Here is a 27,894-nt window from a genome sequence, read left to right as displayed (position 1 = left end):
TCTGACAAAACTCCAACATTGCCAGAGGCTTTTGACCTTTCGTACAGTTACACCTCATGCTTTACCTGTTGTTTCTTTCCCAATAGAGAGTTGACTTTCCACATCACCAGATACAGTTTTTTATAGACAGATGTCAGCATGCCAGAAACCCCATCCTGACAGAACAACATTGAACTTCAGACAAAACATTAAATGAGTTAGGCTCACATGGTAGAAGCTCCCCGCCTGGCTTAAGGAGGCTGCTTGCTTTTAAGGCTGGGGTGTATATTTCAACACGTATCAAGGCTTATCACATGCCAAATCATACATTGATTGATAATAGCCTATTGTGAGACAATATTGTACAACTCTGTAAAGTCATTATGGCTGCAATGATTTTATGTTTTGTCAAGAGTCGACATTAGTGAGATAAACAGTAGAAGGTTATCCCCCAAGAGTGAGCACCTGCCTGTATTTGCATCTTTCTAAAATACTTATATATATATATATATATATATACATATAACTGCATTTTCTTTGCCAGTACCCTCAAGGTTGGCAAACCTCATTCAACTGAATGTGTTTATTTTCAGGCAGGGTTGAAGTCAGTCTGAACATGGCTTGACGTTGACAGCATAGTCAGGTGGTTGTCAGATGGTCCAATAGCTTGGAAAATGGCAATTTCTGTGACTTTCAGAAACCTAAAGAAAGCGACCTTCACACCTACTTCATCTTTTTCTTTTTTAAAGTTTGTTTTGTTAATGTTTTTCAATGCAGTTATTTTACATGAATACATCCAAATGTAACACTGTGAATGCTGTCACACTGTTTACTGTTTGTTGTTATTCCAATATCTCAAAAATATCACGTCTCCCCATGTGTCCAATCTTCGAGGAGTTTTCAAGGTAAGCCCAATCTTATATCTAGTTGTACTAATAAAAGCTCTGAGTCATTCTGCTACCCTCCTCATTGGTTGAGGAGGCCTTCACAGTCCACACTGAAGTGTTTCTACTGTAATCAATTATTTTCTAGATGGGTATCAGAAAAGATTCATCTTATCTCTGAGTTTTAATCTCCTTTCTTGATGGTGTTCCTGCTTCCTAAAAATATATATAAATAATTGTAATCTTGATTTACACGGCATGAATAAGGAACGTCAGTTTCAATCTTGGTCCGTGTCAAGACTATATTTTTGTAATCGTTAGTGATCTCTGATCCCCACCGTAAGCTGCTTAATGTTCTGTATCATCCCTGTTAGCCAGCCCTCTATACCTTCTCCTTCTCTCATGCATGTACACACACCCAGACACACATTTCGACACAAACCAAGCGGTATATCTGTACCAATCCCACTCCCATGCAGGAATCCTCAATCACCTTGAAGGGAGAGTTAAATATCCAGCATCATCAATCAACTTCAACTCTGCCTTTTATCTTGTTGTCTTTCCCCCATTACAAGTGTGATCCTTCAAGCGTGTGTGTGTGTATGTGTGTGTGTGTGTGTGTGTGTGTGTGCGTGCCTAGGTGGGGGGAAATAGTGTGTGTGTGATTCTAAGCAGGCAGGAAAAGGATTGATGCATTAACAACTTCTGACTTTCTTGTTAAATACCCTCCTTGCAGACTGACAGTTCAATTATGGGCAACAATCACACAAATGGTCTTCCCTGGTGCTTTTTAGAGTCAGCAACACTATACCAAAAGTATTCTATTTCACATTAGTATGATTTATGTTTGGTAAGTGAGGTCCTCATTTCATTGTACTCCATCACCTTGTTTACTGTGTGAAACTGTATGGAATGTTTTGTCATTGCAACAACCTGATAAGTGTGTAAAGCATCAGATTGTTTTTTTCGATCCCATACTGCATACTTTATCTGATGTATGAAGTGATCTTGGTGTTGCAGGCCCAAAATAAATAATGGAATTTCCAGAGCCAAAGGACTTTGAGGACAAAGACAAAATCATTTCTGTGCAAGGTAAAGATTTTTTTTCAGCCTTCCCTTCCCATTGTCCTTTTGGGCACACTGTTCCATAATTACAACCCTTTTGTAGTTTTCCAGGTGAGCAAACAGGACCTAGACCTGACAAAGTCATGAGATTCCACTGGATGTACCACATACCGGCACATTGGGTAGGTGTTGTTTTTTTCCAGTGTGTCAATGTTAATCGTTTACTGTGCGGCAATGCAAATGTCTAAAAGCAGGTTGTGTTTAAGGACACACTTTGAGCCAGACATATTATTTAAATGTGTACAAAATGTGTACATTGGCATTGATTCTAAGGAGCATTTTTTAAGCAAGTCTAGACCACATTGGGAATGTCAATCTCAGAAACACCTATCAACTTCATTTTGTTGAATAGGCACTGCCGCCTCCTCTCCATCCAAGCAGCAGAAAGCCAAAATGGCTGAGCAGGCTGAATAGGCAAGAGGTTCAGATAGACTGACCTGAATGAAAGAAAGCAATGGGCTGTGCCAGAGATAGATTGTTTCATTTTCAGAACCATTCTTTGACTAAAGTATGAACAAAAAACGAGCAGATGAAAGTCTCAAGAACCTATAGAGTTTTAAATGAGAGCCAACCATCCCTAAAAATGTTATTAAAATATATAATAACGTCAAAATAAAGGCCAACATTTCATATAGTCTTTTCTTCTAAAGTTTGATGCACCTAGGATTTTACAATAGCCAATCTGTTGACATTTCCAGCGACTTGGCACAGTGTTTTCACAAGTATAATGCTTCCTGCTGCCCATTCATTGTCAGGGAACAGATGCAAAGCCCCCTGGGAGTTATGCTGTGTGTCCTCCCAAAAGGAACTGTGGCTCAATCATCTCATTACACGAGGCTGTAACCAAGAGTGAAATTACATCTGGGGACAATTTCTTCCCACTGTGTTATTGGTTAAACAGAGCGCAGGCAACCACGAATGTCTGCCCATGTATTACAGAAAATAAAAATTGTATTAACAGGGGAATAACAGAGAAGGACTGATGAAAACAGACGAGAAGAGGAAAAAGTACATGGAAATAAGGAGAATAATGCTAAATAGAATGAAAGGGCCAGAATAGGGACATATTAACCACTCTGCCGAACATGCCAGTGGCCCGGAGCCACTGTAATTACCAGCAAAAGTGAGATTTCAGCTGACTTTCTTCATCCCTTCCTTAATATCAACAGACTTTTTTAAATAACCACTGTAATTCGTAATAGTAAAACTACGCTATGTGGATGATTTTAAATGGATCTTGGTTAGATAATAAATCATACTGTCAGAGCAAACGTAGAGGGACTCCGAGGGCCTGCACAGTAGAATTACATCAAATATTATAATTCTATCCACTAGCTTTCTGTATTTCAATATTAGCATGGGGTTGTTTCAGTGTCTTAAAATGAACTTACACATAGGCAGTAGAAGAATGCATTGATTGTTGTAGTATTACGTGGCGGTGAAGAGGAGAGAATACACAGCAAAATGAGAGACCAAGCAATTTGATGGAAAGAACAGTTATGAGCATACCCTACCTGTTGTAGAGGAGGACGTCTGGGACCCACACCAGACTAGAAGGGAAGCGCAGGTTCTGAACCCCGGGGTAGTTGTCCGGGTTCCATGTAAGGTAAATGTCATGCCAATACTGAAACAATTAGAAAAGCCAGAGTAGAGGAGTCAACTTTTAAAGAAGCTGGTAGCGATATGAAGACAAAACACATTGTTATAAAATGTCAGCAGGAAAATGGCAGAGCAGGAAAGATAATAAATAAAAAAGGTGTTGAAATAAAAAAAGATGAATGCCAAATTTAGAGCTCTTTACTGTTATCTGTTTTTGGTTTGTATCCCAGCCGGGCAAGCTGACTTGTTGTTGTCGTCGATGATATCTTGTTTTTGCACTAAGGCATTTGGGCAATGTTCTCCGCTCTGACAGCAGATGAGAAACGCAAACTGCACTTCTCATCTGTGCAGAGCAATTTTCATAAAACCTCAAATGTAGCCTATAGCACACGACACGACAGCAATGCAGGGCCACACTCATGTTCAGCCTTAAAGTCAAACATGCTCCCTTTTACCCAGACTAATATTCCAACAGCTGCTGGCTCTTACGCTTTGTCTGCAGCACTGTAGAATGAAGGCTGGCAGAGAAACTGTTACCAAGCCAAGCGTTGTTGGCACTGACCCCTTGCGCACACATTTGAGCCCGGAACCATATTCAGCGAGGGGCTAACTTAGCAACATCAGCAATGTGTTTTAAGAGCGCAAAAAGTGAGTGTGTGCTGCCTCTGCACGTCTTGTCCTGTCTTTTAATATCAAGCAAGATGCTGTGTGATCTGTGGAATGGTATACATAGTTAAGTGTGTATGGCATGTAAGAACATTCATTTTTGTATGTTACTGTACTGTCCTTCTCTGTGTACATAAGTGTGTGTCTTTTGTATACGTATAGAGGTCGCTTATAGATGAGAGGCCCTCAGATGTTGTAGCCACAGGGCACAACCTCTATGGGGCAAACACAGTCCCAACACGAATGTGACTACAGTGCACCGAGCACATCTGTGTATGCCTATATGTACATATCTGTACGTCTGCGTGCATGAACCATGGACAGTCTGAGATGTGTGTTTGCTGAATGTGCTCTTGGGATTGTTTCTATATGTGAACATGTAAACCTGTCTGTGCAAATCTGTCTTTGTCCATGTGATTTTGCAGTCGACCTAAAATCATGTAAAGAAGGTGTCTGATATGAAGCGCTTTACAGAGATGCCATCCGTCTACTGTGGGCCTTTTGACATATGTCTCCACTCACGCAGCTAATGACTTAATCACTTCACTTGTCATATGTTGGCCTTGGCTGTGCCACTACAGAGCCTTCTTTTCATGTGTGTTGGCTGTGAATGCATAAATAACAGCCAAGAAAACTGATAACAGCCCTGTAACTTTGTATAGTGTGACAAGAACGGATTAGGAAAACACTGGGGGCTATGTAAGTTAACAGTTGTCTAAGAATAGATTGTGAGTTACATAACAGCAATTTAAGAAAGCGTCACTAATTTGAGACAAATTGAGTCCTTGTTAAGAGAGTGTGAAAGACTTAGCATGATACGTTTTAGGGGCTAGAGTGCAAACATGCAGTGTATTAATACATCACACAGACAAGATAAGTAACGGCTCAAGAAAGCAGGCACACAATTCAATATTAGGCTTGAAGGATACATTTTTGTCATTTATTATTATTTGTGCTTGCATTTGTACTACCACTGCAACAAAAAAAAGCTTAATTTTTTTCACTTTTTTTCCACATGATTACATGTAAAGCACCTGTATTTAGGTCACCTCTGGATTTAAGCCATGCTACATTTGAGACTTAATTTCCCTGGTTTTGCAATATCTTTCACCATAACAATGGAGGGTAAAGAGAAATTCAGTTTGTGGTGCTCACAGCACTGAATAAATGTATTTACAATGTTCAACAGAAAGATGTCTTTCTAGAAATAGTGTGCTGCTTACTCTGATAATCCACAGAAAGCACTGTGAGAAGGTGTAAGAGTGGGCTATTTATCATACGGAAAACTGTTAAAAGCGTGGTATGATTATCAATATCCTACTCGTCGTGTTTCTTTGAATAGGCACATCAAATCAAATCAGTTGTCTCTATGTAGCCCAATTCAATATCACAAATAGAAATGTGTCTCAGTGGTTGTGTGTACAGACCATAATGACTGTGTAATGTGCACCGCAAATACAACTCCATTGACTTGCATTGTAGAGACGGATATATCCAAGACAAACTGTATCTCAAAATCTTGACAAAAACTGTTTATTGGTAATGTAGGTGGAGTAACCCTTTAGAGATCACTCTTTCATCAGCTTGAATAACTTGCTATAGAGGAAGACACTGAAGTAACACCCATTCCAAAGCTCATTACATTTTTTTCACAGATAAAACCACATGAAATCCTCTCCGTTCGGATGTGGGACATTCATTACCTGGTAAACCTGTAATCCTAAAATCCTCCACGGTGAAGCGGAGTTGAATCTTTCTCTCTAGCCTGACTTTATGTGAGCTATTAGGCTACTACTTTTCCAGTCTCCTTCGAAAATCTGCTGCATCTGCAAAGCCACCTTTAGCCATAGTGAATGCCAGTATTAAAGAGGTGGCTTCCTGAATACCTGATTAATTCATAACTTATTAGCCAGTCAGCATCTGACTCACTGGGCTGGGACATCCTTAAAGAGCTCTTCTGGCAGGGGAGTGCTCTGATAATGAGGCTGTTGTACCGACATGAATGGCTTTATGTAACAAGTTCCTGAGCATTGTAATGCACAATTCTTGTACCATTATCTCATTTCTAACTTCCCGTAACCATGGGGCCGTAAGAACAATACTCTGCATTTAAAGGTTCGGTCATGCAATTCTGGAGCACGCTTGTTGTCAAAATCACTTTTTTTCAAAATCAGTTAACATCTCCTCATGATCCACTACCTGTCCGTACTTAGTGTGTGCTGGAAAAAAAAATATTGTTTTAATACACAGCCTAGGCTCTGTAAATGGGTGTGTAAACAAAGGGGGGCCACCGTAGCTAGTAACCGCCCATTTTACAGAGCCTAGGCTGTGTGCTAACGCTGGATTTTTTTCAGCGCACACACGGTAAGTACAGGTAGCAGATCATGAGGAGATATTCACTGATTTTGACAAAAAGAGATTTCGACAACAAGCATTCTCTACAATCACTGACTCCAACTTTAAAGACATTTGGATGTTTTACCTTTTAAAAATTCAAAATGCAAACAAAAAGGTATAAATTGGATTATCTGTTAGATGGGAGCACATTTTGAAATATGAATGGTAGAATCTTCAGGAGACATACCTCACACACACACACACACACACACACACACACACACACACACACATTTTCCAAAAATATACTGAAAGACAATTATCACACTAAAGGTGCTCGGAGAGCAGACGTACCAGCTGCAGCCAGGCATTTGTGATCATCACTTGGTTCTTTTCATCCTGGAGGGGAAGAGAAGGAGAGAGGGAGAGAAGGAGAGAGGGAGAGAATGATCAAACAATTAGACGATTAGACGTGACTGTAGGCAAACAGTGATTGAACATTTTCTGCAGGGTGAGAGGAAATAACAAAAAAATAAGCGGAGCATGTCTGGTAAACACGAGGTGAGATTATGGGGGAGATCGGCAGTGAACTGCAGCCCAGATGACTCAGAGCTGGCACGCTCACTGAATGACAATGAGACGCTCCAGATTTGATTACTCTTAGGAGAGATTTGTTTAATGTAATGCAACATAAGTCATAGTTTTTTTTAGCCTTTTGACAAATAGTTAACAATATACATAATGACAAAAATGAAAAAAGGACAAATTAAGCAAGAGTAATAAGTTGCACTGGAAGTAGACAGTGACAAGTGCAGGATGGATCGTAGAAGAGATAAGTTTACAGCTATTTATATCAACGTCATGAAAACAGAAATGCATGGACTCGGTCGCTCCAGCTGCGTATGGTGTTCCACATGCATCAGGTCATAGTCAAATGGTCAGAGAGAGAGAGAGAGAGAGAGAGAAGGAGGTAGAATGAGAAGAATCTGGATTGACAGAAAGAGAAGCAGAATAAAGGGAGGATGAGAACATTCCTAAAATAAGACAAGTAGAAGCACAAGGAAGAAAAACAGACAACAAACAAAGTCCTTTTTAAAGAATCCTACATGACAGCGACAAGTTCTGCTTATTGTAAGGGAGTTCAACCTTTTGAAAAGTTTTCCTTTCATTTTTTTACGGTGGTAAAGTCAAATCATAAAATCAAGTGTACACTACTGTATATTCATTTGTATTTTCCATCCAACCCAACCTAGTCCACTGTGTAGTTGTCTTTCCTATGTCAGTTTCTCACTTCTTTCATTCTGTTTTTTTTTACTTTCCGAGGACAAACTTTCAGCGTTGGAGCCTGACAAATTAAACTGATGCTGTGTGACGGTCAGAGGAGTGTGTGTAGGCTTGACCTTAACTGTGCACAAGGCACTTGATTTAGTGCTGCCATAGTACTTTTCTCAGCCCACGGTGCCATATCAGTGCTTCTCAAAGTGCTTGGCAGTATTGTAGAGTGCACACAACTTGTAATTAACGGGATAATTCTTGCAAAACCACCACTATGATCCTTTTTAACGGTCTTTGAAGAGAAGGGTGTTCCTGATTTAAGTTATCACATTGTTCAGTATTCTTAGCTGATATCATTCCATTATATTCAAATATAGTGCATAAGCCTTTCTTGAGCCACTGCACACAATCTCCATAGTTTCTATATCCAGCCTAAATAGAGTGAGTGTTAGGTCTGATTAAACCCTGTTTCTAGAGGTGTTGATTCAGCTAAAAAAAAAGGGGGGGGGGGCGCTTAATTTAACCTTTTAATCAACTAACTATCGCTGTGTCCAAGAGGGAACTGAGCCCCATCCTTAAAGCACATAGAATTTACTTTATGGTCCACTTCAAAAGACAAGCAAAGCAAACTGGAGGAGTTTTTTTTTCCTCGTGTAGTGAAAATTCATTCTCCCTCAATCGCCACTGCTCTCTCTCTCACCCTCCCTCCCTCCCCTCCCACCCCCCCCACCTCTTACCTCACTCTGCCCACGCTCTAATCTTATCTGGACCTGTCCTTTCTGATATGTCCCCTCTTTTAAACAGCCCTCTTTTCACCGCCGCTGAAATAGAACAGCCGCCCATTGTGTGCCTGACAAAGCAACAGTCTTCTGTCCCTTTGGTCTGTGTGTGATCGGGCTTGCGATCATGGAGACGTGGCTTTGGATTTGAGGTTGCTGTGTTCCCATTCTGTTCTGTGCCTGACCTCTCTTTTGTGTTGTGTTGTGTTTTGTGGGATTTCGCTCGGCTGCAAAAGGGTGTTATCAATCTTATCAGTGCCACGTTAATACATTTGTTCTGCCCGGACTGGTTTTAGACAGGCAGACAGACATTACAATGTATTTTTTTTTTCTTTTTCATCAATCTGACATCATATGGCGAAGGACAAAAAGATGTTGTCATATATTTGAATTGGTGCATTGCTGTAAATCTCTTATATACAGTATATTGTTCCAGAAATTGCTTTTGATTTGTAAAATTGATACAGTTTTGTCGACAGAAGGGGAACAATATATCTTCCTATGACTTTGCTTTCAGTCCAGGTCATTGGTTCGTTGATTCAATGATATTCAATTACTAAATAGGGAACAGGCAATCCTAAAATAATGAATCGTATCTCAAAATCCTCCATTGTGCTTCATGTACTTGATTTCACTTTAGATGTCCATCAGTGATCCTGAAAGACCACTCTTTTACAGGACACTGTCATATGAAGGATAAACAAGATGCCCTCGCGTTTGAATGGTTAGACATGTGCGGTCAAATTTCTGCTGCACCACAACAGGGTGTGCCCATCACAGTCTGGTTTAGCAGGAGCACAATGAGACATGTATCTCCACTAAGCTCTGTCACAGGGTTGAAAGAACCAAATGTGAACACAAGCAGAAAGCTGCCACCTATATTGTGAAAAGCAGCATTTATTAAAAGGAAAGCCCATGTGAATCTTCATAATGAAAAGTTGTTAATGCAATATCACACTCCAGTCGTAGGCACAAGGCCGACTGGTGTGTACACTACATCACAGGGTTGACAGTTCAATCCCAGCTCATCCTGTCCACATTAAAGTGTCCTTGAGCAAGACACTGAACATACTTACTCTAAGAGTCAAATTAAAAATATCACAATGCAGAAAAAATGACCCTATAGGTTATTATTACATATGTAGTAGTTGTTCACTGTTGTAGTTGGTTAAGGTGGAGCTAATTTGAACACTTCTATTCATACCATCAACAGGGTATCAAACTGAATAAGATCATCATATTTTTTGTACGTAACATCTTTAATTGTAAAGTAAAACTTGTAACTAAAGCTCTGCACGTACACAAGGCTAATTCATGGTGCTCCTAGAAGATGGTGACCAGTCAGTCACTAGTTTTTTTGTGTGTGTGTGTGTGTGTGTGTGTGTGTGTGTGTGTGTGTGTGTGTGTGTGTGTGTGTGTGTGTGTGTGTGTGTGTGTGTGTGTGTGTGTGTGTGTGTGTGTGTGTGTGTGTGTGTGTGTGTGTGTGTGTGTGTGTGTGTGTGTGTGTGTGTGTGTGTGTGTGTGTCTGTGTGTCTGTGTGTGTGTGTGTCTTTGTGTGTGTGTGTGTGTCTGTGCCATTATTCATGGTATTGTTGAACCCAGTGTCTGTGGTAGGGCATCAACCTGCCCCAGTTCCCTAGTTAGAGAGGGTATAGCAGATGGGAGAATCAAAGGCCACATCACACACACACACACACACACACACACAAACACACAAAACTAGCTTTATATTATTTATAACTGCCTGGTAAGCTTAAATTCACATGGTCTTGGCAGTTTGTCCATTATGTATTGAGTCGGCTAACGATGAAGTTAAAAACACATACATACTGCATATGGCAAACACGCATCTTAACCGTTCAGTCCTAACCAAATTAATAATATTAATAATATAATATAATATAATAATATAATATTAATAATACTAAATGGTATCGTCACATGGTGTTTAGAGAGCGCCATATGTTCTCCCTTGAGATTGCCTCACGTCCTCACTCTGTGTTCTGTCTGTCTGTCGTCTGCCCGAGCTCTCAGAATACATTCAAGTTTTGTTTTGTATGTGCTGCAGTAAGAGACTCGGCCATATGAATAATAGAATGGCATTCCTATATTACAGCCCAACGGCTCTTACCACCATGTAGTGATCATGAGAAGACATGCACGTCTTATGACAGGGCTGACTAAGGGATGTGACGGGTTGTCGGCCTGGGTTTTGTGGATGGGTGCTCCTGCTGTGTGTCCAGGCTAACAGGCAGGCGGTTGTGTGTGGGTTTGACAGAGAGGCTAGGTGCATGAGTTAGGGGAACTGGAGGAAACAGCACAGTCATAGAATGAGATGTGACAGAAAGTCTGCTCAAACCACTGAAGTGTTGACTCAAGAGCTGAGGGTCTGACGTGAAAAAGAGTGATGAGCGACAGAGAGTCCAGATTGAGCTTAAATGGGGTTTCGGTGAATCTATGTGGGTGTGCCATGCTCAGACGCCCTGGGAAACCGAACTGTTTTGAACAAGGCTGTTCTTCCAAGGAACCACTTTAAATGTAATTCACAAAAATGAGAAAGAACATTGGGTCGGAGTTTGGAGTGTACATTAAATATTTTAAGGGAATAGTTTGACATTTTGACATAAACGCTTGTTCACAACCTTGGCGAGAGTTGGAGGAGAATATTATCCATTTTTTATATCTGTTTGGTAAATGTAAGGCTCCAGCAGGAGCCAATTATCCTAGCTTAGCAGAAACACTGGAAGCCTGGTTCTGTCCACATTTTCTTTTAAATCAATGCATCTACACCTCTGAAGCACACTCATTTACATGTACAGTCATATGAAAAAGTTTGGGAACCCCTCTCAGCCGGCATTATAATTGACTCTGCTTTCACAAAAAAAATATAAAAGTGGTATGTCTTTAATTTACCAGGAACAGCTAAGTACTGGGATGTTTTCCAAACAAAGATTTTTTGAAAAGCAGTATTTGGTTGTATGAAATAAAATAAAATGTGAAAAACTGGCTGTGCAAAAATGTGGGTACCCTTGTGGTTTTGTTGATTTTAATGCCTGTAACAGCATGTAAAACTGATGACTTTAAACACAAAGTTGGTTGGATTATGTTGTTAAGCCTTGAACCTCATAGAAATGTCTGTTTAATCATGAGAACATTTATTTTAGGTGCCTAAATGCAAGTTGCACTTCTCTTTGACTCTCTGCTGAAGTGAGACAGAATGGGATCATCAAAACAGCTCCCAAAAGATCTGAAAAACAAAGATTGTTCATTGTCATGGTTTAGGGGAAGGCTACAAGAAGCTTTCCCAAAGGTTTCAATTGTCAATTTCGACTGTAGGGAACGTTGTCAGGAAATAGAAGGACACAGGCACAGTGGCAGTTAAACCCAGGCATGGCAGACCAAGAAAAAAACAGGAGCGGCATAGGTGGAGGATTGTGAGAATGGTTGCACACAACCCACAGATCACCTCCAAAGACCTGCAAGAACATCTGGCTGCAGATTGTGTATCTGTACATCGTTCAACAATTCAGCGCAATTTGCACCAAAACATCTGCTTTTTATAAAGACCAAATAACTTAATTTTTGTCTCATCAGTCCAAAGCATTTTCTTCCAATATGAATCTGGCTTGTCTAAATGAGCTTTTGCATACTCCATGCAACTGTATCTGTGGCGTGGGCGCAGAAAGGGCTTCCTTCTCATTACCTGGCCATACAGATGTTTTGGTGCAAATTGCACTGATTTGTTGAACCATGTACAGATACACAATCTGCAGCCAGATGTTCTTGCAGGTCTTTGGAGGTGATCTTTGGGTTGTGTGCAACCATTCTCACAATCCGCCGCATATGCCGCTCTTGTACTTTTCTTGGTCTGCTAGACCTGGGTTTAACTGCAACTGTGCCTGTGTCCTTCCATTCCCTGACAACGTTCCTTACAGTAGAAATTGACAATTGAAACCTTTTGGAAAGCTTCTTGTAGCCTTCCCCTAAACCATGATAATGAATAATCTTTGTTTTTAAGATCTTTTGGGAGCAGTTTTGATGATCCCATTCTGTCTCACTTCAGCAGAGAGTCAAAGAGAAGTGCAACTTGCATTTAGGCACCTAAAATACATTTTCTCATGATTAAACAGACATTTCTATGAGGTTCAAGGCTTAACAACATAATCCAACCAACTTTGTGTTTAAATTCATCAGTTTTACATGCTGTTACAGGCATTAAAATCAACAAAACCACAAGGGTACCCATATTTTTGCACAGCCAGTTTTTCACATTTTATTTTATTTCATACAACCAAATACTGCTTTTCAAAAAATCTTTGTTTGGAAAACATCCCAGTACTTAGCTGTTCCTGGTAAATTAAAGACATACCACTTTTATATTTTTTTTTGTGAAAGCAGAGTCAATTATAATGCCGGCTGAGAGGGGTTCCCAAACTTTTTCATATGATTGGTATGTAATTGCAATCCAAACAAAAAGTGAATTGTTAAAACGCCATGTTGTAGTTGTATGGGCAGTAATGTGTCTGACTATTTTTTGCCTGGGTGCAGTGACTTCTTGTAGGTACTGTATGTTCAGACAGATTGTTGTGTATTCATCCCAAATGGCCAAGGTACCAACAGCACAGACGGTAGCTGTAAGCAAGCTAACCACAGATGCACCGGCATTGTGAGGGAGTGTGCATATGTGTCTGTTTGTGTTCAGCTCATGTCTCTGACTGAACTCAAAACTCAGCAGACTCCAGTTCTCTTCTGTCTATCCCCCTTTCCTTTTTGTCTCTGCGTATTAAACCTATTCATAAAGCCCTGGGTTAATTCATTGTTTGCTCAACTTAAAAGATGTTCAACTCCCACAGTAAATTTGCATGAACTTGTGTCTCACCATTGTCTGCAATCGTGCCACCTCTTAAATGTGCTTCAAATTCTATTTGTACACACAGTAATGGTCACAGTGAGATTGCCAAGCAACCAGTAAAGACTTTAAGAATTCATTGGACCTGGCCAAAATATAGTCCAGTTCAGAAACCTGTTAGAACTCAAATTGATGTTCTTTGGTATTCATTCTTCTTAATATTTTCAAAGATGACATGTCACTTAGCTGTAGCGTCATTTTAAACAGGCAGATGAATGTAGGATTGATCCTCTTATATTACAAATAAGCCAATTTCCTAAAATGTTGAACTATTCCTTTAGAGTAGACACATTTGAGATTTAGAATGGAAAACAAGGTTAAAGAGGGGGATAGAGTGAGGAGAGGCTCAGAGGAAAAACAGAGCAAAAATGTCAGAGGGCATATCTCAACGCCGAGATTTCATTTTCTTGTGGAATGAAACAAGTATCTGAGAGCCTGAAGTGCCACCAAATGAAAAAAAAGAGAGATTGAGGGGAGAAACAAAGAACTTGCTCTTTCAAAGACATTCACTCTCACTTGGCTGGGTGCTGCCACTGCTGGAATAACAGTTTAAGTTCAGAGGAAGATGAAGTGCAGCAACCACAAGGTTTGTGCATCAGCATGCACCACAGTCACTGTATACTCTATAAATCAGATGGAATACTGAAGAACATCTAAAATGCAAAAAGTTTCACTTAGTAAGTCTTGACCTTCTGTAATTCACTCTGTGATGCCTCCAAGAATACAAATTCCTGTCTGTGTATATCTTGTTCTATCATCTCTAAACATTGTGGATGCCTTCTCAAAACACATACATTTTCACACACACACACACACACACACACACACAAACTCACCACGTCGATAATTTGTAGCAGTGTGAGGCCGAGTTCCACAACGATGGGTGCAGAGTCGTTTTGGACCGGCCTTTCCAACCGATTGTAGTTTACCATCAGGTCGTTGTAAAGCTTTCGCTGGTGCACACCGCCATGACAACCTGGGAAAAAGAGGTTGGATGAAAATAAGAGTAAAGGAGAGAGGGAGAAAGAAAGAAATAATAAATTAAATGATGGGAAGGATGACAGATAGTCTGGGGTTTACGAGAACAATGGTGGAAGGAACTGACAAATTCCAATTCTACCCTTCACAGCGTTCAACAAAGACTCAATCAACCCAGTAGTGTTATGAAACATTCATTCAAAGTATGCTCCCACAAATATCAATGCCTGTAATCTCATCAACACTATTATTGCAACCAAAGCCCTGAAGAACTCCTGATTAAGTCACAATATGCTGTTCGTAATGAGCACATAATTGACTCAGTGAGCTGTAATTGTGTCGGCTGTGCTTTTGTTTCTGTCTCTCGTGTATTCATTAGTCCTCATCAAGAGGTTTACACTGAACAACAAGGCATCAATCTTAAACAATAAAAATGGATGAATATTACAGCACGGTCCCCGATGCAAATGAAAACGCAGTCGATCACAAAGGTATAAGTGTCTTCTCTTTGGCACAACAGTGCTAGCATAGTTTCTCTTTCACCATGGTAAAATGTAACTCAACAAAGCCTAAGGGAATTAATGTCATCTCAAGTAAAATATTGCCGAATCAAGTCCCCGTCATCCTCACACAACCCTGAACTGTGTTGGTGTTGGAGTCTTATTATTTCAAAGCCCACAAACATTCTTTAATTAACCCCTGAATACTATTATTATATTCTAATACTATATTCTAATTGAGGGTCGCTGTTAGCTTCTTCAAGGGGGTCCACACACATCACAATAATAGCAGTCATAAAACCACTTTTCAACACATCATATTACCAAATCACAACATTTAAACCAAACTAGCTCAAAGAAAATGATAAACAATAAACAAACAAGAGAAAGAACCATAATGTCAGTCGTTAGCGCAAGCAACCCAAAAATGCACGTTTGCGTTCATCAAAAACAAAGCCCTCTAGTGGCCATAGTACTGTAATCATGACAGGCGCAAAGGAGGACCCGAAAGATGTCAGAGGCTTTTCTGCTCACACTACAGTCAGTAACTTACACACAGCTGAGGACACCATTGTTTTATTTCTCCTTCCCAATTGCATCATGCAAGTTGTGATGACGGCAAGCTATGATTTGTTAAGGACCATCTCACAACAAAAGTCAATGACTCCATAATCTCCTATTCTGACACAGTGAACAGGTGAACAAAGAACTTCTTTCAACCATAACTACATGGTTTGTTTACTCACACGTAACCAAGGTTAAAGCAGAAGTAATCATTATACATATGTTAAAATAGGTGTTAAATATATTCATACAGTGATCACTTATATAGTCTGCGTGCTTCATAACACAGGTCTCTCAGTCACTCCGCTCTGCACGTAATCGGCGAGAAACTTTTCTGTTATCCCACAACAATCCAATCAGAAGAGAAAACGCTACAAACAGGCACGTCTCTCTACCCGTGCATGCTCAGAGAGCGACAGAGGGGTGAATGTTTATGCGCCTACAATGATGGCGCAGGTAAAAATCCTTCCCAATGTCTGTTTTATGGTTTTATCGCACTGACAGATCTGAGATGACCGTAGATAACTCGCTGCTTGAAGACTGCTTTGCGTTAATGTTGTGGCATGATGGATGAGGGAGGGGGACTGCTAATTGTCGCTGACAGGAAGTTTGCTAAAAGAACCATACATACATACATACATACATACATACATACATACATACATACATACATACATACATACATACATACATACATACATACATACATACATACATACATACATACATACATACATACATACATTACTTCTCCTTTAATATAACAATTGTGAACACAGTAGTATTTAGTTACCCAGCCTCTGATACATATGAGGGCCAGCTTCTCCCCTCACTTCAAGGTTGCCATCAGCACAACAAAAACGTCCAGAGACCCTCATCTGTCAGTGTCTCATCTCAGCCAGAACCAAACAAGGTCTCAGCCCACCTCTCCCCAGTGACCCTTGTCCAAATGAGATGTTTTCTCAACATATTCCAGCAATTACGGAGTGACAACCAAGACGTGAGTGTGCCCACAATGACTGAGTGAATGAGTGATTACCTAATGAGGCAAACATAAACAAAAACAGCTTGGTTTGTGTGTTGTGTGTGTGTGTGTGTGTGTGTGTGTGTGTGTGTGTGTGTGTGTGTGTGTGTGTGTGTGTGTGTGTGTGTGTGTGTGTGTGTGTGTGTGTGTGTGTGTGTGTGTGTGTGTGTGTGTGAGAGAGTGAGAGAGAGGATACTGGCAGGTGTCAGACAGGGCATCCCTAAATCTTGGCGTGACAGGGAGTCTGCATAATGGGTGAGAGTGGTAAAGCCGGTAAAAGTGTTGGCAGTTGATGGAGTGAAGCGAGTCGAGCCAAAACAAGCTGAACAGAGTTGGGCTTAACGGTATAAGAGCCCTGTCACAGAGCCACTTTATAAATGAGCACATTTATAACACACTCTGATTGGCTGTCAAACTGGGATATACTGCAGGAGTACAATTATTTGAGTAAATCCTCCTATTTCCTTCCTGGGTGTTTCCATTGTTTGCAACATATGGATTTTTTTACAATGGTTTTTTCTTGTCCTTTAACTAACAATGCTCCGCGTCGAACACTCCTGCCCATAAGACTGAAAAGAGCACAGAGAGTCGGGTACAATTCTGAATGATTTGTTTAAGGATTCAAGCTGAGAAACAGGCATAGAGAAAAGACCCATACATAAGATTTTCTTTTAAATGAACATAGAAGATAAACATACGCTTAAATAGAAGACAAATCAAAGAGTAGATTATCAATGAAGTGCAGCAACAGTGCAGAGAAAGATATGGATTAGAGCTGTTCTTTCCCGTCTTTTTTTGTTATCAGAAAGGTCTTACATAGCCAGAAAAAGTGCTTCCACTTTATCAATGTATCACAAAAAAGGAGCCAAGACAAACATCTAGACGACATATTTGGAAAGACTTGACTACTAACAGATACGGTAGACTGCACTGAGATGCATCCAGCAGGTTGTTGGCTAGTTTTGCCCAAATCCCTTTGCCCAGTAGCATCGTCATGAAGTGCTTCAAAGCGGTTACACATAACCATCTCTGACTCACCGCCGGACCCCCTTCAGTTCACATACAGGGCAAACGGTTTAACAGAGGACGCCATCGCCCTTTACCGTCCACAATGCTTGCTCCCACCTGGACCCTAAGAACCCATTATGGAAATAGTGTTAAATGACAAAAGCTCAGTATTCATCAAGCTCAGAGACCTCGGGGTAAAACACCTCCTCCCTGTGTGACTGGATTCTGACATTCCTGACGGGCAGACCCCAGGCAGTGCAGATAGTCACCACCACATCCTCCACGCTGACTCTCAACACCGGAGCCCCTCAGGGCAGCGTGCTAAGCCCTCTCCTGTACACCCTGTTCATGCGAGATGGCGTGACACTCAACAGCATTATCAAGTGTTCTGGCTTCATGACCACCATCGGCCTGATCACCCAAGGCGACGAGACGGCGTACAGAGAGGAGGTCAAAGCCCTAACGTCTCCGTGCAAGGACAACAACCTCCAGGCTCCATCTCAACGTCAGCAAAACTGTATATATATATATATGACATTCCACAGGCACACAATAAATAAATATATATATATATATATATATATATATATATATATATATATATATATATATATATATATATATATATATATATATATATATATATATATATTGTGTGCCTGTGTCCCATAAAACTTGGAAGTATTATAACGGTTAATCACAGGGTAGCTGGGGTAAATCAAGATGAATCACGATTGATTTTACCATTCGAAAAATGCCTGAAAAATTCTAATTTTCCCTGAAAATAATTAAAAGCATACGAAAACATTTGGCTGTCCCTTTGCTATTCCCCTAAGCGAATATATAGAATGGCATTTATTTGGTGTTACACCAGAATCAATGGATAAATGTGTGTTTTATCCCATATGTGAATGACATTAGATTATATAATTTCTGGTCAGATTTTGCTTTCCAGAATACTACTTGATTGCAGTCTGCGGTGTCTGTGTGTGCTTGCGTGGTAAATCAGCCCACGTTCTGGAAGACAGTTAAATTGTGCCAGAAAGCCGACGTTATGTTGATGTCACTTTACATGCTAATTGTGACAGCCCTAATGTATGTCTATTTTGTATGACTGAACTTTATTTCGTTTTGCAAAGTCAAGCCATCATGCATTGTGGTGTTTAAGTTAAAAAAATAATGGCAGTGCATTCATCTTAAAATCCATTAACCAACCCCCACAACCTGTAAGCAAAATATCCTAGAGTAGGGCAAACTGTCACACCATGTCATAACGGGCTAGAAGCGAAAAAGAGGTACAAAGAGTTGCAGATATGGTATTATCCTCACAATCCTGGCCTGGCTTAAAATTGAAGTTTATTTAAAACCATTACCAAAGATACACTTTTTTATTTTTATTTTTGCCAGGCTCCATGTCTCCCAAATCTCCACAACAGAGGCGGCGGTGAGTGCCAAATTAGCATAACCAAGAGTAGTTAATCAGATCAGAAAAAGACCCAGGCTGCATTACACTGAGATGTACCTTTTAAATCTGTATCAATGTTAATATTAATAGCCAACCCGGCCTCTGTCTACCCAGCTATAGCATTGCGTGAGACCAAAGCTCTTGAGAACCCTGTATTTTATGTTTGATGTAAGCCCCTTTGTATGACATCGTTGTTGAAAAGTGCTACACAAATAATGGTCTATCAATGAATAGCTGAATGGAAGGTGAAAGATGGCAAGTGAGTGAAGAAAAAGCACAGTCTGCTCTTGTGAATGACTGCTAGACAATGGCCTGTGACAAGTATGTTGTGAGGTGTAAGTACAGTAAGTACAATTCATCTCTGAGAGGATGATTTGAATCCTGACTGTTCTTCTGAAAAGGCTGGGGGGAGTTGTGGGAGTAACACTGTGCTGAAAATCAACATAATGCTAACAGCAAATATTCAATATAACTGCTTTTTGTTAATCAGTTATCCAGTCCCAAAGAATTTCCTTTTTTTTAGACGATTTTTTTGTCTACACACACAACGGTGTTCAGTTGCTCTGAATTAGTTTGAATTGGTCAAGCTCAATGAGAGGTCTTATCCTCATCCTTTTACATTCATCTTGTCCCTCGGAGCTATGACAGACAGAATTGCGGCCTTAGTCTCCCAGGGCCAAACCACACCTACCACCAATCCTCTGCTATATTTCATCACATTGCAACCATTGTTTTTTTTTTGTTCAACTTTCAGCAATAAACTAAGCACTCACTGATTTGCTACATGATCCATAACCTCGACAGACACTCTGAATACACGGATACATAGAGAGCTCTATAACAAGGCCTGAAGGCATCTATACGTTTCACATGGCTAGAACATATCTCAAGCATTGCATTGGTGACCTCTCATATATCTAATTCAGAGGCCACTGGGGGCTGCATTCGGCGGTCAATCGTTAAAGCTCAGTTATATTCTGAAGAAATAAAAAAGGGATTATTTCATAGCTGCAGCAGAGGACACACAGGCGATTCACTTTATGAGTTGTAAATCTGTGTAAGCAACTGCTGCCTACAAAATCATTTTAACAGACTTTGTCTCTTTCCATGGTGGTCTCATTGACATTGTGACAGACGAAGACACTCACATGTGTAACAAATCATTGAGACAAAATAAGCCCTAGATATGACATAAAGTATTCCCCAGGTATAAAACCAAATTAAATCTCAAAAATGCCCTTTTTCGACTGTGGCAATCTGGGATAAATCAATACGTTTTTCCCAACTGTGTCAATGCATGTCCTTAAGGGGGTAATACATCAATACATAGCTAACTAGAGGGCAGGGTAACAGCATTACATAGCTAAGGAGAGGGTAGGGTAGGGTTGCTTAACTTTTTGCACCTACAATTGGTCAGGCTCCCAAAACATTGGATCCTACATTTCCCACAATGCAACTGGATGTTGTATTTTTTTAATCCATCCTAAAGTTTGCCACACAGGCTGATGACGTCACATCCTCAGGGTCATTTTTCCCAGTACCACATAAGGTTTTATACAATTGTTTTTTACCTGGATGAGTTTTTTACTAAGCATGCCCTGTTGGCTGCTGGTCCTATTTCAAATCAGTGGAGTGCTCCTTTAATAAAAGAAGCATTGCATTTTCAGAATACAATTAAATGTAAATGTATTTAAAAGTAAAACAGGTCCCCAAACATGATTCTAGGTATAGTATGATATTATATCAGATATTTACATCTGGATATACATTTTATCTATTTTATGTACATCTTTGATACACAAAGACACAGTAAGTGCTTTTTATTAGTCATAATCCTGCTGTCCCAATTTCTAGAGGAATGAACTTTTGGCATCTGTGATTTGTTCCTAATGGAGCACTTATTGAGGTTATGTTCCCTGTAGGCTAACAGCTATCTGTATGTTTTTATATGTGAAAAGATCCAGACCTGCAAACTCATAGGAGGTGAAAAAGGTGACAAACACCCGTCCCTTCTAGGGGGGTCGGGTGTTTTTCGCTGTCCAAACGATTGGCTATTGTTAAAAATCATTCACACAACCAGAGTTCTCCACTATTGCCTCCAATGTCAAGCTGGGTGAAAATAATAGCCAGCTGAGATCCTGACCCTCCTAGGGGGGTCCGGGGGTATGCCCCCCCGGGAGATTTTTTAAAAACTTTTTAAAGTGAAATGCATGAATCTGGTGCACTTTGAGAGGGAAATTAAGAGGCTAAATCTGAGGAATTTTGTGTGAACAAATAAGTTGGAGACACTGGGTCGGATGAATTAGAAGCTTCTTGGATTTTCCATTAAAATGTTCATTTAAAATAAAATATTATGCAGGGTCCTCTGGGTTGGGCTTGGTGCTTTTTCTTTTAAGGGACATATTTCTCTGTAATATAATGAATACATTTAAATGCAGTGAGAGGAATGAAGCAGAAGAACTCTGTTGTCCAGCTATCTTTTTTTCCACAGATGAGGCTGAAATAGGTTATACAGTGCATGGGCATCTGAGCCCCATTTCCAAATGTTTTTAAATAAACTCAATACACACTGGACGTGAACGTGACGTGATCAGTTAAACTTGGATTACCTCCCAGATGAACTGATTAAATTATTGGGCTATTAACTAGGCTATCTAGATCAAAACATTGTATTATTATTTTTGTATGATATAATAATATGATGTTAATATCAAACACACAAACTAAAAAATAAAAATAAATAAATTGGGGGGGGGGGGGGCTGTCGGTCGGCTCTGATTGTGAGCGCACTGCAGACACTTCATTTCTGCAATGTGCGCTCATTAAACTATCAGCTTCACTTAAGAGTCCTGTGTGGGTCAACAGTGCAGTGCAAACTATGCAGCATAAAGTTATAACATTCGTCTACGACCGTGATGTTAAATCACCTTCACACAAAGTCTCCGCCCCAGCAAAGCAGCGAGTCGATCGCTGTGACGGTGAAAATCACCGGGACCCGGGAGACCCAGTGAGCGAGTGAGACGCCGCTCAGAAAAAACTCTGTGGTTTGATGGATGAAATCAGTCGGGGAAATCCTGCCTGTTAACTTTGTCTACGGGAACGGCTTCCGCGATCTTTTTCTATGTCTCGAGTCTAAAGGTGCGAACACACTGCACAGCGCGGCGCGGCGGTTGGCCGCGCGAATCGCAGGTTCCGCGCCGCGTGGTCATTTTGGCTCATTTGTGTCCGCCGCCGGCCGCCGCCCGATGACTCATTGAATGTGCACGCCCAGTTTCTTCCCGCTATTTACATCTCTCTCATCATCGTCGTCATCCTCACTGATTTGTTTTTGTTGGGAGCGTCTCTGAAGTAGGCTATTCTGCCTTCATCATCTCTGCCATCGGCCCTTGTATTGGTCTCACTGCACCTCTCACACATTTCTCCCCGCCACCTGCCACCCAAGCTTCGTAAACACACCCACACACACATACACACACAACCCACTCATCTGCAGTACATCTTCCCTGGCTTTCTCTCCTTCTCTCTTCTATAATGTGAGTCTATTCCTTGCTCCTTTTACTAAAAGGTGTCTCATTAAACTGCTGTCATACATTTTATCGATGTGTTGGAACTTTCTCTCTCTCTCTCTCTCTCTCTCTCTCTCTCTCTCTCTCTGTCTTTTCCTTCTTTTTTCCCTTTATCCCTCCTTTCCCGACTGCACCGCCAGCCAGGTTTCACGTGTCTTGTAGCTCAGCAGACTCACCCGAGTGACGTCGGGAGGAGCTCAACGACGGTGATTGGCTATCGCGGGGCGGCCGGCGGCGAAAAGTTCAATATTTTCAACTTCTGCGGCGGCCGCGCCGCCCCATTCGCGCCGCGCCGCGCCGCCCCTGGCCGCGCCGCGTGATCCGCTCTCCGCCGGCCGCCGGCCGCCGGTTCGCGCGGCGGCGCTCGAAATACATTGACTTTCTATTGAAACTCGCCGCGCGGCGATGTGCAGTGTGTTCGTACCTTAACAGAGAGCCATGTCGGCAAACTGACAGCGCGACTAAATAAAGGGACTGTACAGTGAGCTGCGTCCCTCCGTATAGTTTCTGTTTCAGTAGGCTGTTACACTAACCTCTGAAGCATTGACAGTGTTTAATCAAAGCCTCTAATTTTTTATTATCAAAAGGGTTTTGACTGAGACTTTTAGCCAATTCTAAAGTCTGAACACACAGCGGCAGCAGTGATGCTTGTGCCCGATCTTAACGCTGATTGGACAATACTCATGACGTCTACCAAAGATGTTTTATTGCCAAGATAACGATATTCCCTTGTCTCACACTACGGTAACTCGCCCACACAGTCCAGTCTGGGAAGCGCTGGCTGACTTCTCTGGCAGCTGCCGCTACCCCCCCCCCCCTCCCAAAAACAAAAACTCTTCGGATCTATACGATTCACGTGGGTCATATATTTTGATTCTAAACGGCGATTTTCGCCGAAAAGCGACGAGTTTGCAGGTATGAAGATCAACACATCAACACGTTTACTATGTGACCTGCCGCGAGTAAATGCTATATTAACACAAACTACTGTTGTGTGACCAACAGTAACTATGGATGAACACAGCATACACACACCTTGCATGATCTTAAGTCATAAAATGTAACACAGCACACACCCATTAGTATCTCTGCAGGCCTTTGTATAATTTGACAAATTGTAAAGTACAGAACTGCTGTGGAAAAACTATCCAAAGTTTCACTGCCTTTGGCCAATACTTATCTGGGTCTTTCCCCCAGTTAGTATGCACCATATTGAAGCTTTGAAGGGCAAGCCCTGACAGCTTGTTGCTCGCAGCAGAAGGACACTTGAGGACAGTAGGACAATGCCAAAGCAGGGTTTTCAATGTCCCCGATAGACAGTGGTCAAAACGAATAGCCGAAGGAGAAAAATAGTCTAGATGCACGATACATAAAAAGACACAAGGGACCATTGTCAAAACAACATTTCAACCGAGCACAATGTAAACTAGAGAGAAACTGCTGTCAATACTTTCAACACATAACTGTTTACGTGTTTTAAAAAGCCAGTAGCTAATGGACAATAAAGAGCGAACAGCATTTATTTCATACATCAGGCTGTAATTTGCAATTTGAATGGCACGTTTATAGGCTTTGCATATTGTTGTCATAGCTACTGCATATCTACATCTAGGCATATAGATGATTGCATTATTGAAGGATGTTCCCATAATTTTTTACATTCATGTTGGTTGTGCAAATAATGAATGCTTAACACAGTCCTTTTAGATGAGTCTTTCCAGATATTCATGGCTAAGTAACAGCAAGCTAGCCACTTCCGCTCAAATTTAATTTTCCCTTCAGTAGTCAGTCTGGGGCTGCGGTGAATTCATGTATTCGAGCTCAAGAAAATTTCCGGCCGTCCAATCAGCGAACAGAGCGAGTGGCTGAGAACGATGACATCGAAGTCGCGTTCCAGTTTCAGTTGAATGCTGCGTTCCTTTACTCGGAACTCAGAGATTTCCGACTTGGTAGTTCTGAGTCAGTGTTCCAGTGCATCTGCTCGCGAAAGTATGGACGCCTACAACCTTTCTCATCCAAATAACTAAACGTAAAGGCTCTAGCAAGTTACCGTTGCCAGGTACCGGTAGATCCATTGACTACAATATGTAGTGAAGTCGGAAATTCCCGAGTTCCCAGTACAACTGGTAAGCACCGTCAGAAGCCGGCTCATGACATACGTCACTACCAAACGTTATGCGATTGGTTGGCTGATCCAGAGTGGCACTGGGCAGATCCAATAGTTTTAAACTTCAACAGTGAGTGAACGTTTGCCAATAGAGCAGTTCCAGACCTTCTGTACAAATTAAATTAAGTACGATGGTCTGGTTGGACCAGGCTAACAGTAAGCACCTGTTGTTTCCCATGCTGCTATACTTGATGAAGGAATTTATTAAGAACATGAGGAGTTCCATGTGTACTATCTCACCACTGACAGAGTAAATATTGATTATCCTCAGATGTCCCGAACACCTTGGATATATTGGCAAGTTTAAAATCAAATCACATTAAAGGCGCTGGTTCACAAATACCTATAAAAGATCAATACATACAGTACCAAGAATCTATCTGAGAAGCACAGTAGACCACCAAGCAGAATCGGAATGGTTCAACTTATTTTCCTTGTGAATATCAAACAAGGTTACTGTTTTGTCCTGTGGAAATATGTTTGAAGGAGGATTTCCTCTGAGACACAAACACGAATCATAAATGAAACTCTTATGCTTCATGCTGGTTCTCCTGCTTACAGAGTAACTTCACAGTTTTCCAGTTATGCCGTGGTGCAGCGTCTTAACAATTAAAAATTCCTCATGGATTTAATGGCAACTTGTAGGTAGTCGAACAGGGCGTAAACACAACACGTATTATCTTGTAATAAAGTCTTGATGGCTAACCTGTTGGCAAAGCAGACACAGACCACCATTAGCATCAATTTGCAGTAATGTGTCTGACCACATTTTTTCTTTGTCTCAAGTCTCTTGATTCTGATGAGGTGGTGTGCAGTGAGGCTAAACCAAGATGGTACATGTGCAGGCCCAAAAACAACAACATGAGCGGAAATACATTCAAAAGGATCAGTAGAGCCAGGAGGAACTGCAAAGCAGAGCTATGATGGATTATTGGTTCCTCACTTCGAGAAAACCCTTACAGTCTATTTTTTGTTTCATTTATTATTATAGAGATATTGATTAGTGCATGTTCAGTCCATGTATTTGGTGCAAACAACTCAACGCCAGCTCTTTTAGTTTTCTAACCCTAACCCTAACACTGGCTATAGACGCTTGATTAAGGACAAAAAGTGTGTTAACAGCGAAGTCATTTATATCATAAACTGGGACACATTTTACAGATTATTTTGGAGGGATAAATTACCCACATGTTGATGTCTTGACAACAACAAAAAAGATGGTAAGTGTCAAGCCCATCCTTTCTCCACTTTTATAGTTTACATTAAGGGTATTAGTACACCTATGTTTCCTCGTGTGATTCATAGTCACAATTCTCATTACTGACCACTGTTGAAAAAGACTGAGAAACAACTGAGAAACTGATCATAAGGACTGTGTCTAGAGCACAGAAGGAACAGCTAATTATGTGAACATCAGTGAACATGTCACCTTGTACTCTTGGAAGAGCTTACATCATTCTAGTGATGTTATCCTAGAGATTGTTACCAATGTCTAGGGGGACTATACAGTATCACTCCCAAGAAGAAGGAAAGCCCTCGACTCTATTGAGCGTTAAAAGAGATAACAATATACTTTATACACTGGATTTGTTTCCAAAAAGGATTTTCTGAGGAACATTTGCATTTTCGAGTCTGTAAATCTGCTGTATAATGTGTTATTAATTATCAGTTAAGCATCCCCATGTTGTCATCTGGGAACAACCACTTAAGCCATTACACCGCGTGATATCTCAGAGCCACTGTTCACTTGACTTTGTCTTTGCAATGTAGTTTCTTCAAGATAAATCCCCTTTTTAACCTACAACGTCTGTCCAGTCTCATTTCCAACACTGTTCAACCTGTCAGAGAATATGTGAGGACACATAAAGACCGGAGCCTCCTCACCTGTGTGAATGGTGGAGCTTATAGATAAAGGAATAAAGAAACATAGGATATCAGCCTTTGACTCCATTTAACAAAAAGTTGTTTTTTAACATACAGAATATGCCTAGCATGTAAACCAGGGACTGGAACACATCACATAGACTTAACCCCCTGAGATCCTCCACCCCTGGTCCACTGGAGTCACGCATGGGTCAATCCTCTAGCAGCAGATTACACAGAGGGGATGAACGCTCCCTATGGGCTTTGTGCATTACTGCCGGGTCACCCTCCCAACTCTGGACCAGATGTTGTTGTCCTGACTATTAAGCAAGACTCACTCGTGACTCGTGTGAGTGATATATGGAAATAAATGACATGCCTACTGACCTGCGTGCTATAAACTTGCATCACACAAAAAATAGGTGCGTATAGATTTTTTCAGTGATTCGACTTCTGCTTTTTATTTCCTTTCTGAAATAATGTTTTAATAGTATATGTGGCATGTCTCAAAAGTCTTATTGTGCAGACAACTCCTGAACATACCTTTGACAGTTGTGGATGGATCCAGATGCTCCTGTCATGCCAGATGTGCAGTGAACACGTCAATATGCCTATAGCATATTAAACCAGGTGGCTCAAACATATCACAGAGATTTAACCCCTAGGACCCTCCACCGTATATGTCTGAACTGCAGCGCTCATCTTTCTGACAAATATTTATGGAAATTATGCCCCACTGACAAAAGATGTAAAAAAGATAATTGCATGCATCTCTTTAAACCTGCATGTCTCTGACAGACAGGAAAGAAGCCTGAAGGCTGTACATCAGCAGTGACCCACCTTGACAGCAGAACGTCGCCCACAGGTAAACTCCGATCAATACACATCCAGCACATTTCAGGGGCTCCATAGCAGAGGCGGTGGCGGCGGCGGCGGCGGCGGCGGCGGCGCAGGACTACCTCTGTGGCCCCACTGGGGATGTCAAACTTTGCAGCTTTTGTCAGACTGCTGGTGCTACTCGCTTTATTTTTTTTTTCTTTCTTTCTTTAACTCTGTTTCTCACTCTGAATCTCTGTCTCTCTCTCTCTCTCTCTCTCCTTGTCGCTTGAGAGAGAGATGCCCACCCGCGCGCGCACTTCCACACGCACTCAAACCCGATGTCTGTCTCTTTGCGTTTGAGTCTAAATACCGTCCTTCGCCTCAAAA

At 41.1% G+C, this 27,894-nt stretch overlaps 1 protein-coding gene across 1 annotated transcript in view; it reads right to left on the bottom strand.

Moving 5' to 3' along the window:
* The window catches only part of chrna8 (cholinergic receptor, nicotinic, alpha 8), a gene marked incomplete at both ends in the record, with an annotated part of 40,106 nt that extends 12,508 nt beyond the window's left edge, over positions 1-27,598 (bottom strand). The window contains 4 exons of the mRNA XM_080029795.1: positions 3,503-3,612; positions 6,945-6,989; positions 14,390-14,529; positions 27,529-27,598. Of these exons, the coding sequence (XP_079885921.1) occupies positions 3,503-3,612; positions 6,945-6,989; positions 14,390-14,529; positions 27,529-27,598 (365 nt within the window). The remainder of the gene's footprint in view (positions 1-3,502; positions 3,613-6,944; positions 6,990-14,389; positions 14,530-27,528) is intronic.
* Positions 27,599-27,894: the final 296 nt, after the last annotated feature.

This window comes from Ammodytes marinus (assembly GCF_949987685.1).
Source record: "Ammodytes marinus genome assembly, chromosome: 6".
In the NCBI taxonomy this organism is placed as follows: domain Eukaryota; kingdom Metazoa; phylum Chordata; class Actinopteri; order Uranoscopiformes; family Ammodytidae; genus Ammodytes; species Ammodytes marinus.
The sequence above is the reverse complement of the archived record's forward strand: the minus strand, read 5'-3'. Positions and strand labels throughout refer to the sequence as shown.